The following is a 16138-nucleotide window of genomic DNA, read 5'->3' as shown; positions in this document are numbered from 1 at the left end:
TCATGATATTTAAAATATTAATTTTCTTTGGCATATCATAGATCTGGTCATGTTTACTGGTTATTGATTCACATACCTGAAGGCTGAATATTTTGAGATATATAGACCATCTTCTTGCCCACATCAGCTGAGACTGGTCTCTGTACACACTGTGATCTAGATCAGGCAAACAAAAAATTGTTGGAATAGTATATTCATTTATTTCCACTTGCCCATCATCAGAGGCTAATAATATATTTAATACTATGGATTGACAAACATAGTGCATAGCTTTGGCACTATAGCACCCGGTAAATGGAAGACAAACATGTAACTGAAATCATACCATTGCTATTTTATTAAACTTACTAGACATTTATTTAAATATATAATGTAAAACATATGTGGAGAGAATAAACATTTGATAAGATGCAGAGCTGAATCAAAGAACATGGAACCATGGTGACAGCCATATGATAAATGCTATGAACCAATTAACTAGTTTGCAGAACCTATTACATATATCCAAGGAAGGTTCTAAAAAAATTCTCTCAGTTAACTTGTCTGGGTTTAGAAATTTTTTAGTGGCTCTTAAAAAGAACTGTATGCTGATTCCTCCCACTAAAGTATTATTAGGAGAATATCTGAATCTTGTCATGTGTGAATTCATCCCTTTCATTATCAGACACTTCCATCACAAATTATTAATCAGATCACTTCTAATAACAACAGCTTTCCTTTGGCTAATCTGGCAAATGAAGGCAGTGAGCTTGAGTCAGATGTTCACACCTCTCATGTGTGTGCACATGAACTCTGACAACATTAACTTTATTTCAAGAGGAGACTTTGTTTAATTTTTCCTCATTAAGTTACTGTAGAGCAAATTACTCATATATATGGAATTATACTACAAGTGCTTATTGACTCATTATTCCTTCAGTGTTAGTATAAATTGTTGCTGCTTGCCCTTGTTAAATAACTGGGAAAAATACAAGAGCCACAGTGTATAAATAGAGTTGTTTCAAAACATTAATGTTCATTTAGAAGTCAATTAGGAAATACACACATACATATTAAAATGCAGATTTTAATAAAGCATTTGATGTACTCTCTCATGACAGATTATACATAAAGTCCATTCAAATTTGTTTGGGTTTAGAGGAAAGTCACATGGAATGAAAACTGACTGAAGGAACAAAAACAAAGGGTAAAGATAAACAGCAAATTACTGAATGGAGGGAGGCATCAAGTGGGATACAACAGGGATCCAGTATTTTGTCCTGTCATTTTTAAAATACTCTCTAATGATCCAGAAAAGGGAGTAAACTGAAATTAGTAAAATTCTTTCATTCAAGGAATTTGAATTTCTACAGGAACATGTAGGCACTTTGGGTGAAAAGAATTATGAACTGTATCATTTCATGATCACAGCGCATGATTCTGTGGAACGGTAGTAGGGAAAACAACAGAATAAAGACAATGGACTTCAAGAAGACAGACTTTAGCAAAATCAGAGAATTGTAGCTAAGATTTGGGGGGGAGGGATAGCTCAGTGGTTTGAGCATTGGCCTGCTAAACCCAGGGTTGTGAGTTCAATCCTTGAGGGGGCCATTTAGGGATCTGGGGCAAAGATTGAGGATTGGTCCTGCTTTGAGCAGGGGGTTGGACAAGATGATCTCCTGAGGTCCCTTCCAACCCTGATATTCTATGATTCTATGATCCCATGGGAAGCAGGTCTGAGGGCTTGTCTACACTGGCGAAAGTTGCAGTGCTGCAACGTTCTTGCTTAGGGGCATGAAAGAACACCCCCCTGAGCGCAGCAAGTTTCAGCACTGTAGAGCACCAGTGTAGACAGTGCACCACGCGTTGCAGTGATTAGACAACTAACATAGTGAACATCAGTATAAATGGGGTAGGATTTGAGGCTCAAACAGGAACAAACAAGTTAAGAATTACTCACACAAGTTAGATGTCTTACTAGGCAGGGCCTGATTAAATATATCCTAGAATACTTAAGGAACTGGCTGAAGAGATACCTGAGCCATTAGTGATTATTTTGAGAATTTGTGGAGGACAGGGGAGATCCCAGAGGACTGGAAAGGGGTAAAATATAGCACCTATCTATAAAAAGGAGAATAAAGACAACCCAGGGAATTACAGACTAGTCAACTTAACCTCGCTACCTGGAAGCATAATGCAGCAAATAATCAATCAATTTGTAAGCACCTAGAAGATAAGAGTGATAAGTAACAGTCAACATGGATTTGTAAAGACCCAATCATTTCAAACCAACCTAATATCCTTCTTTGACAGGATAACAAGCCTTGCGGGTAATGGGGAATCAGTAGATGATATATAGCTCAACTTTAGTAAGGATTTTGGTACTGTCTGACATGACCTTCTCATAAGCAAACTAGGGAAATATAGCCTAGAGACAAACCTACTTAAGATGGGTGTACAACAGATTGGAAAACCGCACTCAGGGAGTAGTTCTCAATGGTTCACAGTCAAGCTGGAAGGGCATATTGAGTGGGGTCCTGCCAGGATCTATCCTGGGTCCGGTTATATTCAATATTTTCATAAATGATTTGGATAATGGCATAGAGAGAACACTTATAAAGTTGGTGGATGACGCCAAGCTTAGTGGGGTTGCAAGCACTTTGGAGGACAGGATTCATTATGAGCTTGACAAACTGCAGAAATGGTCTGAAGTAAACAGGATGAAATTCAATAAGAACAAATGCAAAGTACTACACTTGGGAAGGAATACTAAACTGCACACATGCAAAATGGAAAATGACTGCTTAGGACAGAGTACTGCTGAAAAAGATCTGGGGGCTACTGTGGATCACAGATTAAATATGAGTCAACAATGTAAAAGTGTTGCTAAAACAGTGAACATCATTCTGGGTTGTATTAAAAGGAGTGTTGTAAGCAAGACACAAGAAGAAATTCTTTCACTCTACTCAGCACTGATAAGACTTCAACTGGAGTACTGTGTCCACTTCTGGGCACCATACTTTGGGAAAGATGTGGACAAATTGGAGAACGTCCAGATGAGAGAAACAAAAATGATTAAAGGTCTAGAAAACAGGACATACCAGGAAAGACTGAAAAAAATAGCTTTGGTTAGTCTGGGAAAGAGAAGACGTGGGGGGAGGGGAGGAAACATGATTGATAACAATCACTGAATACATAAAAGGATGTTACAACAAGGAGGGTGATCAGTTTTTTTCCTTAATCATTGAGGACAGGACAAGAAGTAATGGGCTTAAATTGTAGCAAGGGAGATTTAAGATAGACATTAGGACAAACTTTCTAACAGTAAGTGCTGTTCCAAGCACTGGAACAAATTACCTAGGGAGATTGTGGAATCTCCATCACTGGAGGTTTTTAAGAACATGTTAGACAAACACCTTTCAGGGATGGTCTAGATAACACTTAGTGCTGCCTCAGTGCAGGGGACTGAACTAGATGACCTATCAAGGTCCCTTCCAGTCCTACTTTTCTATGATTCACAGCTTGGGGTGAACTCTCTTTAAATACTCTCTCATACACAATGGCTTGTTCATGAACCACCCGAGGACAGCACCAGCAATAGCAGCTGCCACCTGCTCCGTTACGCTCATGAATGAGCTATTTTGAAGAAACGTTTTAGAACTCCATTGGCCAACAAAGATTCACTGACAAAAGTGTGTGTGTGGGGGGGTGTTTGAAGAAGAATGCATCATACTGGCCCTGTTTTAAACAGTCAGTTAGGGTCCAGTCCTTCTCCCATTGAAATCAATGGCTAAAGAAACAATGGGGCACATACTTCACCTCTGTTCAGATGCAGTGGAGTGAGGCCACTGCAGAAGATTAGTTGCAGCTCCCTGATACTCAGCCATCCACCACCACCGCAAGTTAGAGCTTCACAGTAAGCGCCTCTACCTTTCACTACTGGTGTAAGGTCTACCAGGGACCACAAGCCAATGGAGAATAGGGCACAGCAGAACTCCACTCTACCATACCCCATCTCCATCCCACCAATCTCCCTGAATCTCTCCAATACACCCTCTGTTTCCCCTTAGAGCTGTGTGGCACAGGGGCGGCAGGCACAGGAGGTGGTGGAGAGTTCCTGTGTGTAAGGGGAGTTCTCTGCCGTCCATTTCCAGCAACTTTAAGATTCCTTTGTGCAAAGTGGCTTTAGTAGACCACAGAATCCATCCCAATGGCTTCACAGGAAGCAGGGTCAGGGCCTTAACAAGGACAGAAATGAGGCAAAACATGACAGAGGACATGAGCAAGAGCACATGCACAGATTCTTACCACCAAAGAACAAATCAATTGAAAACAAGAAAAGAGGCCCAATAGTAACTGAATCTAGATTAAAACAATTCTCTTCTTTATTGGTCCCTAGTGCTAAGAAGTTTATTAATTATGGCGAAAGCACACTTGGATTTTTACAAATAAAAAATGCCGTCCTACACAAACCAACCCAGAGCATCTGAATATTAACACAAAAACTTTTTCAGCTCTCTGCCATGAAATTATAAGAATTTAGCCCTCTTGAGTGTTTGGCCTGAATTCTCCCCAATTCTAAGTACACTTTGACTTTTTCCACTGTTTAGATGTATGCTTTTTATAATATGCTCACACCAATTCTGATAAGCTGTGAGTACTTGGTGAACGCTTTCTTCAGATAATTAAACTAGATGTTTTATAAATCTTATTTTATTTCTCTAAAAAGAAAATAAATACAAAAATAAATTAATAAAAATAAACTTTCAAAATAAATGATGCTTACTATAAGCTGGACTCCAAAAATGGGCCCAATCCTTTCAGGTACCCCACATGAATACAGAGGTTCACCCATGTGAAACCATGTCCAGGGTCAGGGAATATGAGATGTTAATGAGATTTTCCCAAGCTACGATTTATCTAGTTACTACTGGTACTATCCATTGCAAGAAGCAATAAATCAGGTTAATGGTGTAATGAGTAAGAAACAGAATTTGTTAAAACTGGAAATTTCACAGAAATGGTAGGACAACTTTTTCAAACATAGGTGCCTAAATTTGGGTCACTAAATTGGTACAATTATCATCTTTTAGACATACACAGTACAACTAAGAATTTGACTGACTAGATTGGAAATATGTAAATTTATCATCTTTTTGTTGCTGCTCTGATTTCTTTGTTATTAGCTCTATAACAGACAATGGTGCAAATCCAGTCCTGTGTTATTCTATTGAAGTCAATGCATTTACACCAGGGTGTAAATTCACCAGGGTGAATTTAGCGTAATAACAATAATGAAACAGTTTTGCATTTCTATAGTGCCTTTCAACCAGCAATTTAAAAGCGCTTTGCTAATTCTAATGAATTAATCCTCGTTTCTCCTGTGATGTAGGGAAATATTATTATCTCCAACTTAATTATGGGGAAAATATTGAGCCTCATGAACTTGGCCCTTTTCCACTGGGCTCCAAATCCAGGAAGCAATGTCATTGGAGTGAGCTGCATCAAAGCAGCTCCCACAGCAAACCAGCATCGCCTCCTGCGCTTGACCCTTGCTCCTGCCACTCTCTACCTGGCTTCTAGAAATTAAAACTGCTGGGCAGTCAGAGAGAGGATCCTCAAGCTCATTCCACTTGATATGGATGGTGCCACAATAGGAGCCAACCCCGCCCTCTCTCCCTACTCAATTCTCTGTTCTTGTCAGATGCCATCTGAAGGCTGCTGCCACCAGACTCCGCCTATCTGCTATATAGATATCTTTTATGTGCCCCTTTTCCCCACTGCCTCTACTTATTCTTTTCTATTCAAAAGTATTCTGTAGTGTGTCCCCAGCACAGAGTCTGATTCTCACTTATGCTAAGGCTCCTTACCTTAAAGCAGGCGTAAATGTCATTTACACTGATTTTAAGCCCCTTTACACTGCTAAACTGGTTTAAAGGGGCCTAAGTATAAGGGATAATCAGACCATAATAAATAATGTTCTGCTTAAGAGACAATAAAAATATTATTTCCCATAACAGTTTTGTATTTTCCAACCCCTTTCTTTAACCATTTGCCATCTAATAGCTGACCTGAAGGAAGAGGGGAGCGCTATAAACAAATGTCTTGCCACAGACCTTATTGTGACTCCAGGGGATACTAACCATGTGAGGAGTAGACTTGTTCTTTTCCACTCAGCTGCCTTGAGAATCCCCACTGCTTGATTTGTTTCAGAAGCAATTAGAGTTGTATAATAAAAATCTTGACTTTAATTCTTTGCCAGTCTAGTGTCTCAATTCTGACTAACGTAGTTTGGCTAATTTGAGTTAAAATTAGAATGTTTCAAATTAAATTGTAACTTTAGAACAACATACCGCAGAGCTAGAAAAAAATTGGCAAGGTTGATAAGATTAAGGATGTTGATGTCGGTATTAAAGCCCTAACTGGAGCATTTATTACAGATAATTTTTAGTGGATTGTAAATTCAAAAAATTTAAAAAAAAGATAAGCAAACCTTGGCTTCAGTTCTCCATGTGTGTAAGATGACCATGCAATGCTGGATTTCTCCCAATACCTCTTAGAACCAGTCAGTTTTGTCCGAATGCTTTTGGTTTTTGAGAGTTTCCTATCTAAAAATATGTAACAACACTAAATGTTACCAAATGTTTACATATAATGAATTTATGATTTTTTTAAAATCATACGGAGTGATCTTACTTCATTATGAGTAAATTCTGACAATAAAGTATAGTACTGTAGTTCCACATTCTACTGTATTCCACAAGAAACATTTCCTAGAAAACATATATCATCTTTACTCATTGAGTCCCAAGAACAGCCTAATCAGAGCTGTTTATTTACACGCAAGTGATAAAAAGGGGCTAATAAAAGCAATGAATTTCACAAACAGTTGTTATGTGTCATTACTTGACAGCTCTTTTTTAATGCAAAAACTAAGCATCTCAGAGCACATGAATCAATTTCAGTTAACAATGAATTAGGAACTGGAGAGATGGATGCTACTTTATCAGTGCTGAGCCATTATTATTATTATTTTTATATCAAAGGTCATAAAATTTTAGATTTACTTATAAACACCCAAAATAAATTATGATAGAGAAGAATAATTATGACAGTCAGAGAAGAATAAACAACAGGATCATGCATATATTCAACAACAGAGGATTACCACATTTCTCCTTAAAGTAATAGTTAGAAATGGTTATATATTTTACATAATTAAAAATGAACAACTTAGCAAATGTGAAAAAATTCTTTACCTATTGAAACGTGGCTTTTTTTCTGCTCTGTTTTACTGTTCAACTCAAGATTATCCAAAAGTTTCATAAAAGTAGATTCTCCTTCAGATGTGTCCTGTTCTTCAAGATGGCTATTCTCTTGTTTTATGGCATCAGGATTTATGTCACTAACAGAGCTTAGTTCAGTTGCTCCACAGTCACTGTGAGTTTCTTCAGTCTCCTCTTGCTCAATCACCATACCCTCAAGATATTTGGCGATCTTTTCCTCTTTAGAGTATCCAAGGTATTCTTGGAAAGAATATGGCTGGTTTCTCTCTTTGGGATGAAGACATCTGGCCTTATTTAACTGATCCAAAACACTAATATCACAGTCTGAATATAACAGTGGCTTATCATCCCAGCATATCTTTTGGCAATCATCACTTCTTTCTCTGAGTTTGGGGAATTCCTCTGAGCTGCTTTCTGAAACGTGTGAAGATTTGTTGACTTGACTGAAAACATTCTTCTGCTTCTCAGTCACATCTCCTAGGAATACTTTGGATTTATGTTCCATATTGTCTTTAGTAGACTGTGTTAATATACCTAATAAAACACAACCACATCCACTGCACCAAGTCATATCTGGATAACTGAGGCATGCACAGTCAGGGCAAACTTTAAAAGTGTGTTCCGGAGGGTTCACTAATGAATTCAGCAAAGGATTGCTACTTTGCATGGCTGGATCTTTCTTAGAGCATTTTAGCTCTATTTCTTTTTGAGCTCTCTTGTAGTTATTTCCTTTACCCATACTCTTGTCAAAACTTGTGCTACTGAAGATACTGTCTGTTTGCTTTTCTCCAATCCATTTTCTCACTTCAACAGCGTAATCTGAGTCTTCCATATCCTTGAATCTTGATTCATTTCTCTGATCTGTATCTCTCTTCAGAGGTGTAAAATCTACCACCAGATCTTCTAATTCAACATTTTCTACCTCAGATTCACCAGCGAAGGGGATACATCTGTTTTCAGCCTCTCCCTTGATTCTACCTGCAATAACCTTGCCTTCACTGCAGCCATGAGCCTTTAAGGCCAAATTGAAATCTTTGTGTTTATAATTTTCTTTGTTCTCTAATATGTGCTTTTCTCCCACGGACCGTTTTCCATTTTTGTACGTCTTCTTCATGGAGGCAATACTACCTCCCAACACACCAGAACTCAAATATTTTATATTTTTTTCTTTAAATGAAAATATGCTGTGTGAAGATTTTTTGTGCTCCTTAATCTCAGCACCAGACCTATTTGATCTTTTTGTCTTCACAATTCTGTCTGTGAATTCCTCATCTGAACTATCAACTAGGGGAGCCCAAAAATAAGTACTAGGATCCTCACATAGAACCTCTGCCATTTTACTTGAATAATTGCCAGTTTTACACACAACTTGAGGTTCTGGCTGGACACTATGTATCTCTGACCACATATCTTTTTCACCTATATTTTGAAAATTTGATTTTTCTTTGCTGTTCCAGGTTTCATCAGCAAGTGCAAGTTGGCTCAAACTACCCAGGGAGATCTCAGGGTCCCTTCTTTCTCTCTTGATCCTAATTATTGTCTTTCTCTTATTATTATTATTAGCCTGAATGTTATAAAAACATTTGTTTTCAGGGGATAATGTTTTATCTCTTAAAGGGTCAAGAGAAATGCACCTTTCTGTATGCTCTGAGTTAACTTCAGAGATTGAAGAAAAGCTGGAACTCTTGCAAATATTAGCATGTGCATTGAGGTTAAAACCATCTGTTGATTGCGACAAAGAACGATGTGAGCTTCTGGTTTCCCTACTTAGTGCTATTTCACTTTCATTGTCTTGAGACAAAGTAAGTCCTTGAGATAACTGTGAATATTTCGGCATATGAGCTGCTTGCTGAGATTTACTAAGGAACAATTGTGCCCAACTCATAACATGCTGGAGTTTTTGTGTCTCGGGAACAGTCAGATCCTCAAGTAGTCTATGATCTAATTCTGAAATACAGGTCTGGCTCATACACTTGCTATGCGTTTCTGGATTTCTGATAATTGTTTCTTGTTCTTTTCCTTGATGGTTTACTCCAGATGATCTCTGAATTAAAAGTTTTCTTCTATTTGTTGCATCATTAGGTTGCTGAGAGCCACTTAATGTGGAAGTCTGATTTTCTTCTTCTTTAGTGCTCACTGCAGAATGTAAAACTGCTCCTCTGGAAGCTGATGAACTTAGTTTATTATCTGTACCACAAGAGCAAATCTTTGTCCTTCCACTCCTTCCATAGTAAGCTAAACGCTTGGCCCGTAAGAGCTTGAGGTTGCGGGTGCGAGGTGTATCTGTTTCATTAATGATTTCAGCATGGAGCTGTTCAGCTGCTTTTTCAGATAAATGCTCCATCTGCAAAAAAATATATGTACACAAAAATGACATTTTTCAGCAAGAGTAGAACTACAAATATAACTCTTACAGATAAACTGAGGCATTCCATGAACATATTCAATGCAGCATTACAGAACTGAAGCAACTAATTATAGGCAAAAAGGTAAAAAAATGCATATTAGTTTAGATTAAGTAATTAAAACAAGATGCAATTTTACTTTTCCATTCTGAGGCTAAAAACTTGATCCTGCATCGAATGACGTCAATGGAAAAATTCCCATTAATTTACATGGGTCCAGAATCAGCTGTAGGAGCACTAGCTCCAGCTGTGGGACCACTAGCTCCAGCTCAGCGAAGTACTTAGGCATGTCTAACTTTAAACACGTGAGTAGATCCATTAACTTCAATAGAATGGCTCATGAGTTTAAAAATTAGGCACAACCTTAAGTATCTTGCTGAATCAGGGCCTCAGTTCAGACTTTTTAAAGCTGCATGAGCTTATTGGCTTTAAGGCCAAACAGCTGCTTTAAGCACACAATTATCTTCTAAAGCAACAACATCAAAATACTCATCACATTACAAAGCTTCTTGCTAGAGTTTAGGGCAGGGGTGGCCAACCCATGGCTCTGGAGCCACATGAGGCTCTTCAGAAACTAAAATGCGGCTCCTCGTCTAGGCACCGACTCCGGGGCTGGAGCTACAGGCGCCAACTTTCTAACGTGCCGGGGAATGGTCACTGCTCAACCCCTGGCTCTGCCACAAGCCCTGGCCCCACTCCACCCCTTCCCGCCCCCTCCCCTGAGCCTGCCGTGCCCTCGCTCCTCCTCCCCCTCCCCCTCAAACCTCCTGTATGCCACGAAACTGCTGATTGGGAGGTGCGGGGAGGGAGGAGGAGGCACTGATTGGCGGGGCTGCCAGTGGGTGGGAGGTGCTGGGAGCGGGGTGGAGGAGCTGATGGTGGGGGCTGCTGGCGTATTACTGTGGCTCTTTGGCAATGTACACTGGTAAATTCTGGCTCCTTCTCAGGCTCAGGTTGGCCATCCCTGGTTTAGGGGAAGGAATATGTGACAATAAATGGTACATAAGAATGGCCATACTGGGTCAGACCAATGGTCCATCTAGCCCAGCATCCTGTCTTCCACAAGTGGGCAATGCCAGGTGCCCTAGAGGGAATGAATAGAACAGGAAATCATCAAGTGATCCATCCCGTCACCCATTCCCAGCTTCTGGCAAACAGAAGCTAGGGGACACTTCAAAGCATGGTTTCGCATCCCTAACCATCGTGGCTAGTAGCTACTGATGGATCTATCCTCCATGAACTTGTCTAGTTCTTTTTTGAACCCAGTTATATCTTGGCCTTCACCACATCCTCTGACAGAGTTCCACTGATTGACTGTGCATTGTGTGAAATACTTGGTTTTGTTTGTTTTAAACCTGCTGCCTATTAATTTCATTTGGTGACCCCTATTTCTTGTGTTATGAGAAAGAGTAAATAACACTTCCTTATTTATTTTCTCCACACCAGCCATGATTTTACAGGCCTCAATCATATCCCCCTTTAGTCATCTCTTTTCCAAGCTGAAAAGTCCCAGTCTTATTAACCTCTCCTCATATGGAAGCTGTTCTATACCCCAATCATTTTTGTTGCCCTTTTCTGAACCTTTTCCAATTCTAATATAGCTTTTTTCAGGTGAGGCAACCAGATCTGCACGCAGTATTCAAGATGTGGGTGTACCATGGATTTATATAGAGGCAATATGATATTTTCTGTCTTATTATTTATCCTTTTCCTCTTGATGCCCAACATTCTGCTCGCTTTTTTGAAAGCCCCTACACATTGAATGGATGATTTCAGAAAACCATCCAACAATGCCTCCAAGATCTCTTTCTTGGGAGGTAACAGCTAATTTAGACTCCATCATTTTGTATGTATAGTTGACATTATATTTTCCAATGTGCATTACTTTGCATTTATCAACATTGAATTTCATCTGCCATTTTGTTGCCCAGTTACCCAGTTTTGTGACTTCCCTTTGTAACTCTTCACAGTCTGCTTTGGACTTAACTATCTTGAGTAATTTTGTATCACCTGCAAATTTTGCCACCTTTGTTTATCTCTTTTTCCAGATTATTTATGAATATGTTGAACAGCACTGGTTCCAGTACAGAGCCCTGGGGGACACCATTATTTACCCCCTACATTCTAAAAACTGACCATTTATACCTATCCTTTGTTTCCTATATTTTAATCAGCTACTGATCCATGGGAGGACCTTCCCTCCTATCCCAGGACAGCTTACTTTGTTTAAGAGCCTTTGTTGAGGGACCTTGTCAAAGGCTTTCTGAACATCTAAATACACTATATCCATTGGATCACCCTTGTCCACATGCTTCTTGGATACTTTGTCGGATACTTTGAGAATACTCAAAGTAGATTGGTGAGGTATGATTTCCATTTACAAAAATCATTTTGACTCTTCCCCAACAAATCGTGTTCATCTATGTGTCTGATAATTCTTTTCTTTCCTACAATTTCAACCAATTTGCCTGGTACTGAAGTTAGGCTTACCGAACCGTAATTGCCAGGATCGCCTCTGGGGTCCTTTTTAAAAATTAGCGTCACATTAGCTATCCTCCAGTCATCTGGTACAGAAGCTGATTTCAATGATAGGTTACATATCACAATTACTAGTTCTGCAATTTCACATTTGAGGAACTTTTCAGTGAATACCATCTGGTCCTGGTGACTTATTGCTGTTTAATTGATCAGTTTGTTCCAAAACCTCCTCTTATGACACCTCAATCTGGGACAGTTCCTCAGATTTGTCATCTAAAGAGAATGGTTTTGGGATTGGAGAGGATAGGGAATCTCCCTCACATCCTCAGCCATGGAGATCGATGCAAAAAATTCATTTAGTTTCTCTGCAATGGCCTTATCTTCCTTGAGTGCTCTTTTGCATCTCGTTGGGCCAGGGACCCTACTGGTTGTTTAGCAGGCTTCCTGCTTCCAATGTACTTACAATATATCGTATTTTGATACCAAAAGGAGTGTACAGGTTAAGGATGTAAATACTGTTTAGAAAGTTAACTGTTTAAACTAAATATTTGTAATTGTTTAAATGGTTAACTGTTTAAGTGGCTGGGGCCCATCTCGCCGGGGTGGCTGGGTGGCAGCTTGGCCTGCTCCAGCTGCCCGGCACTGCTCCGGTCGAGCTCTGCAGCTGGGCCCACTCCATCCAGGCAGTGCTGCTCCATCTGGGCGCTGTGGCTAGGCCTGCTCCAGCTGGCTGGCACTGCTGGGCCCACTCCAGCTGGCATGGGGCCGCAGAAGCCGGCTGGCTAGCCAGCCCAGGCATTAATGGTTAAAGCAGTTAACTGGTAAGACATCTCTAGTACAGGTGTGATGAAATGGACAATCATTCCACTTTAATTATACCTATAATACACCTCAGTTTCATTTGAGATAACAGTAATTATACTCAAGAAGGAAAGAATCCAGATCCAGGTTTCTGCATTTGACAGATAAAAAAAATTGATCAAATTTCATATGAAATAACTGAAAGACAAACATGGATCCCACAATGTTATTTCTATAGAGTCACTTTCTGGATGACACAAAACATAAACAGTAGCGAAGGTTTAACCAAGATCAAAACAAAACAAGCGATCCTTCTACTAGAGAGTGATCAGGTTGAGTGTTACTGAAGCTACGTGGAGTCCCCAAGTACTGGGAGTGAAATCCTGGCACAACTCAAGTGAATAATAAAACTCCCATTGACTTTCATGGGGACAGTATTTCACACAAAAGCAGTCAGTTGTTTTGTTTGTTCTTAAGGCCAGCTCTGGAAACTGCTCAAGAACTGCAAGAAATGCACACTATCTCAATCTACCAGAAGCATTATCTCAGGGCTCATAAGGGCTAGTGGGGCAGGACAGACTGGGGCAGGGGCCGAATGGGAGTGGAGGCACAGGGACAAGGGTGGAGGGAGGTGCAGAGACCCATGGGGACAGGGGGAGGGGGGCAGAGCTACATAGGGACAGGGAGTGGCTGAGTGAGGGCACAGAGACACATGAGGATGGGGTACAGGGCGACATAGGGACAGGGGATTGGCTGGTGAGGGCACAGAGACACATGGGGATGGGCAGATGTGCCTACCTGAATGGGAGAGGCTAGGGGTCACCCAGGGTCTGCATGGGGGAAGCTCCCTAACAATCCCTCCCTGTCCGCCCCCCCCCCAAAAAAAAAACTGTTCCATATGTGACGGGTTCGGTCACAGAGACATCCTTGACACTGTCACCTTACGTACTGGAATTACCTTTTTTCCTGCCCGTTTTCCCTGCCAGCTTGGGACTTCCAGAACCCTGCCTTGTTGAGCCAGGCATACTAGCCTGCTGCAACACAGACCCAGGTCTGGTCCACACCCCCAAAGCTGCAGGCTTTAAGTGAAAACAGCTCAGCAGGTTACTTACCTCCAGCACCCAGACACCCAGCTCCCAATGGGATCCAAACCCCAAATAAATCCGTTTTACTCAGTATAAAGCTTGTACAGGATAAACTCATAAATTGTCTGCCCTCTATAACACTGATAAAGAGATATGCACAGCTGTTTGCTCCCCTATATATTAATCACTTACTCTGGGTTAATTAATAAACAAAAGTGATTTTATTAAGTATAAAAATAGAATTTAAGTGGTTTTAAGTAATAACAGACATAACAAAGTCAGTCACCAAGCAAAATGAAGCAAAAACACACAAGTCTAAGCCTAATACATTAAGAAACTGATTACAGGTAAAATCTCACCCTCAGAGATGTTCCAATAAGCTTCTTTCACAGACTAGACTCCTTCCTAGTCTGAGCCCAATCCTTTTCCTGGTACGGTCCTTGTTAGTTCCAGCAGACATCTTAGGTGGAAACTAGGAGTTTTCTCATGACTGGCAACCTTAGGTGGTAACCCAGGGTGTTCTGATGACCGGCAGCCTCCTTTGTACTGTTTCACCCCCTTTTATAGCTTTGGCACAAGGCAGGAAACTTTTGTCTCTCTGGGTCCCCACCCCTCCTTCTAAATGTAAAAGTACCAGATTTAAGATGGATTCCAGTCTCAGGTGACATGTCACTGTAAGACCTCATTCTTCATTACCCATGGGCTGGCCCACACGTACACAGAAAGGCTTACGGATAAATAAACCCATTCACAACCAATTCAATGGAAGCCATCAAGATTCCAAGCCATTATTAATGGCCCACAGTTTGCATAATTACATTAGGACCTCAGAGTTATACTTCATATTTCTAGCTTGAGATACAAGCATGATACATACATACAAATAGGATGAACACACGCAGTAGATTCTAAGCTTTGTAATGATACCTTACAAGAGACCTTTTGCATAAATCAGATTCCAGTTATATCATATTCACATTCATAAGCATATTTTCATAAAGCACATGGAATGCAATGTCATACCATACTTTTCCCACCCATACCCAACAGCCCTCCAAATTCACACCCAGGCTCCTTCCCAGCAATTTACTTCCCTCTCCCTCAACTCCTCCCTTACCTCTGACTCCCCCAAGCCTTTGCTCTGCTTCTGAGGGGTGCGGGAAACACGGTTCTGTATTGTAGTTTAAATGAATTATTACTCAGAGTTCTGTATTAATATGCCTAGTAAGGAAGCTAGTTGTCAAAAAACCTTTCCTGAATCTTTTTTGTTGTCTGTATTGTTACAGACATACTTGCTGACAGGTATTTTGAAATAAATGACCAAAAATAATTGAAACTGGTGTGATTATATTGTTATTTTGACAAATAAAATATGCAGAATTTTAAAATATTGTGTGCAGAATTTTTTGTTGCAGAATTTTTAATTTTTTAGCACAGAATTCCAACAGGAGTAATCATTGTTCCATAGCAAACTGGATGCCACCAGATTAAACCCTTGAGAAAACAATGTGTTATCATATGATTCTCTAAAACAAATTACAGTCTGCAATTGCCACCTAGAGGTATAAATAAATTATACTTGTGTTTTAATAGTACAGTGTGAGAGACGGAATATTAGTTTATTTCAGTGACAATGCTGCAAATACAAGCTATGTCAAGTGGGGCAATTCAGCAGGGAAATAACTTGGTAAACAACATGGTGGGGAGGGGAGACTGAAAATTAGGAGGAGGCTGATGGATGGTAAGACTGGCAACAGAAGGAGGAGAGGAGAGAAAATGCAGAGAAAGGGTTTTTCTTGTTTCCCAGTAGAGACGGGTGATATTTGAATATGGTTAGGCAAAACTAAAAGAAATGTTCATTAGTAATTTACAACATGAGTAACAATCATATTGAATGTAACTTAATAAAGTAGGCAAAGCCTACCCTGCTTTGTCCAGCCTGGCCTAGAGTTCCCATTCACAGATAGCCTATTTTACCCCCATTTTGTCTCACCCCACAAGAAAATTATACAATAACAGCCCTCCTTTGGTTCAACAATATGACAATTCTGGATGCAGAAGAAGGGTTAAACATCCAAGTTTTCTAGAGATTGAGTTTTCTTTT

At 40.0% G+C, this 16138-nt stretch overlaps 1 protein-coding gene across 1 annotated transcript in view; it reads right to left on the bottom strand.

Annotated features, from left to right (window-relative positions):
* LOC144265379 (uncharacterized) overlaps positions 1 to 110 on the bottom strand; it is a 94181-nt gene extending 94071 nt beyond the window's left edge. The window contains exon 1 of the mRNA XM_077818023.1: positions 77 to 110. Within this exon, the coding sequence (XP_077674149.1) occupies positions 77 to 110 (34 nt within the window). The remainder of the gene's footprint in view (positions 1 to 76) is intronic.
* Between the last annotated feature and the right edge of the window lie 16028 nt (positions 111 to 16138).

This window comes from Eretmochelys imbricata, chromosome 5, assembly GCF_965152235.1.
Source record: "Eretmochelys imbricata isolate rEreImb1 chromosome 5, rEreImb1.hap1, whole genome shotgun sequence".
NCBI classification, from domain to species: domain Eukaryota; kingdom Metazoa; phylum Chordata; order Testudines; family Cheloniidae; genus Eretmochelys; species Eretmochelys imbricata.
The sequence above is the reverse complement of the archived record's forward strand: the minus strand, read 5'-3'. Positions and strand labels throughout refer to the sequence as shown.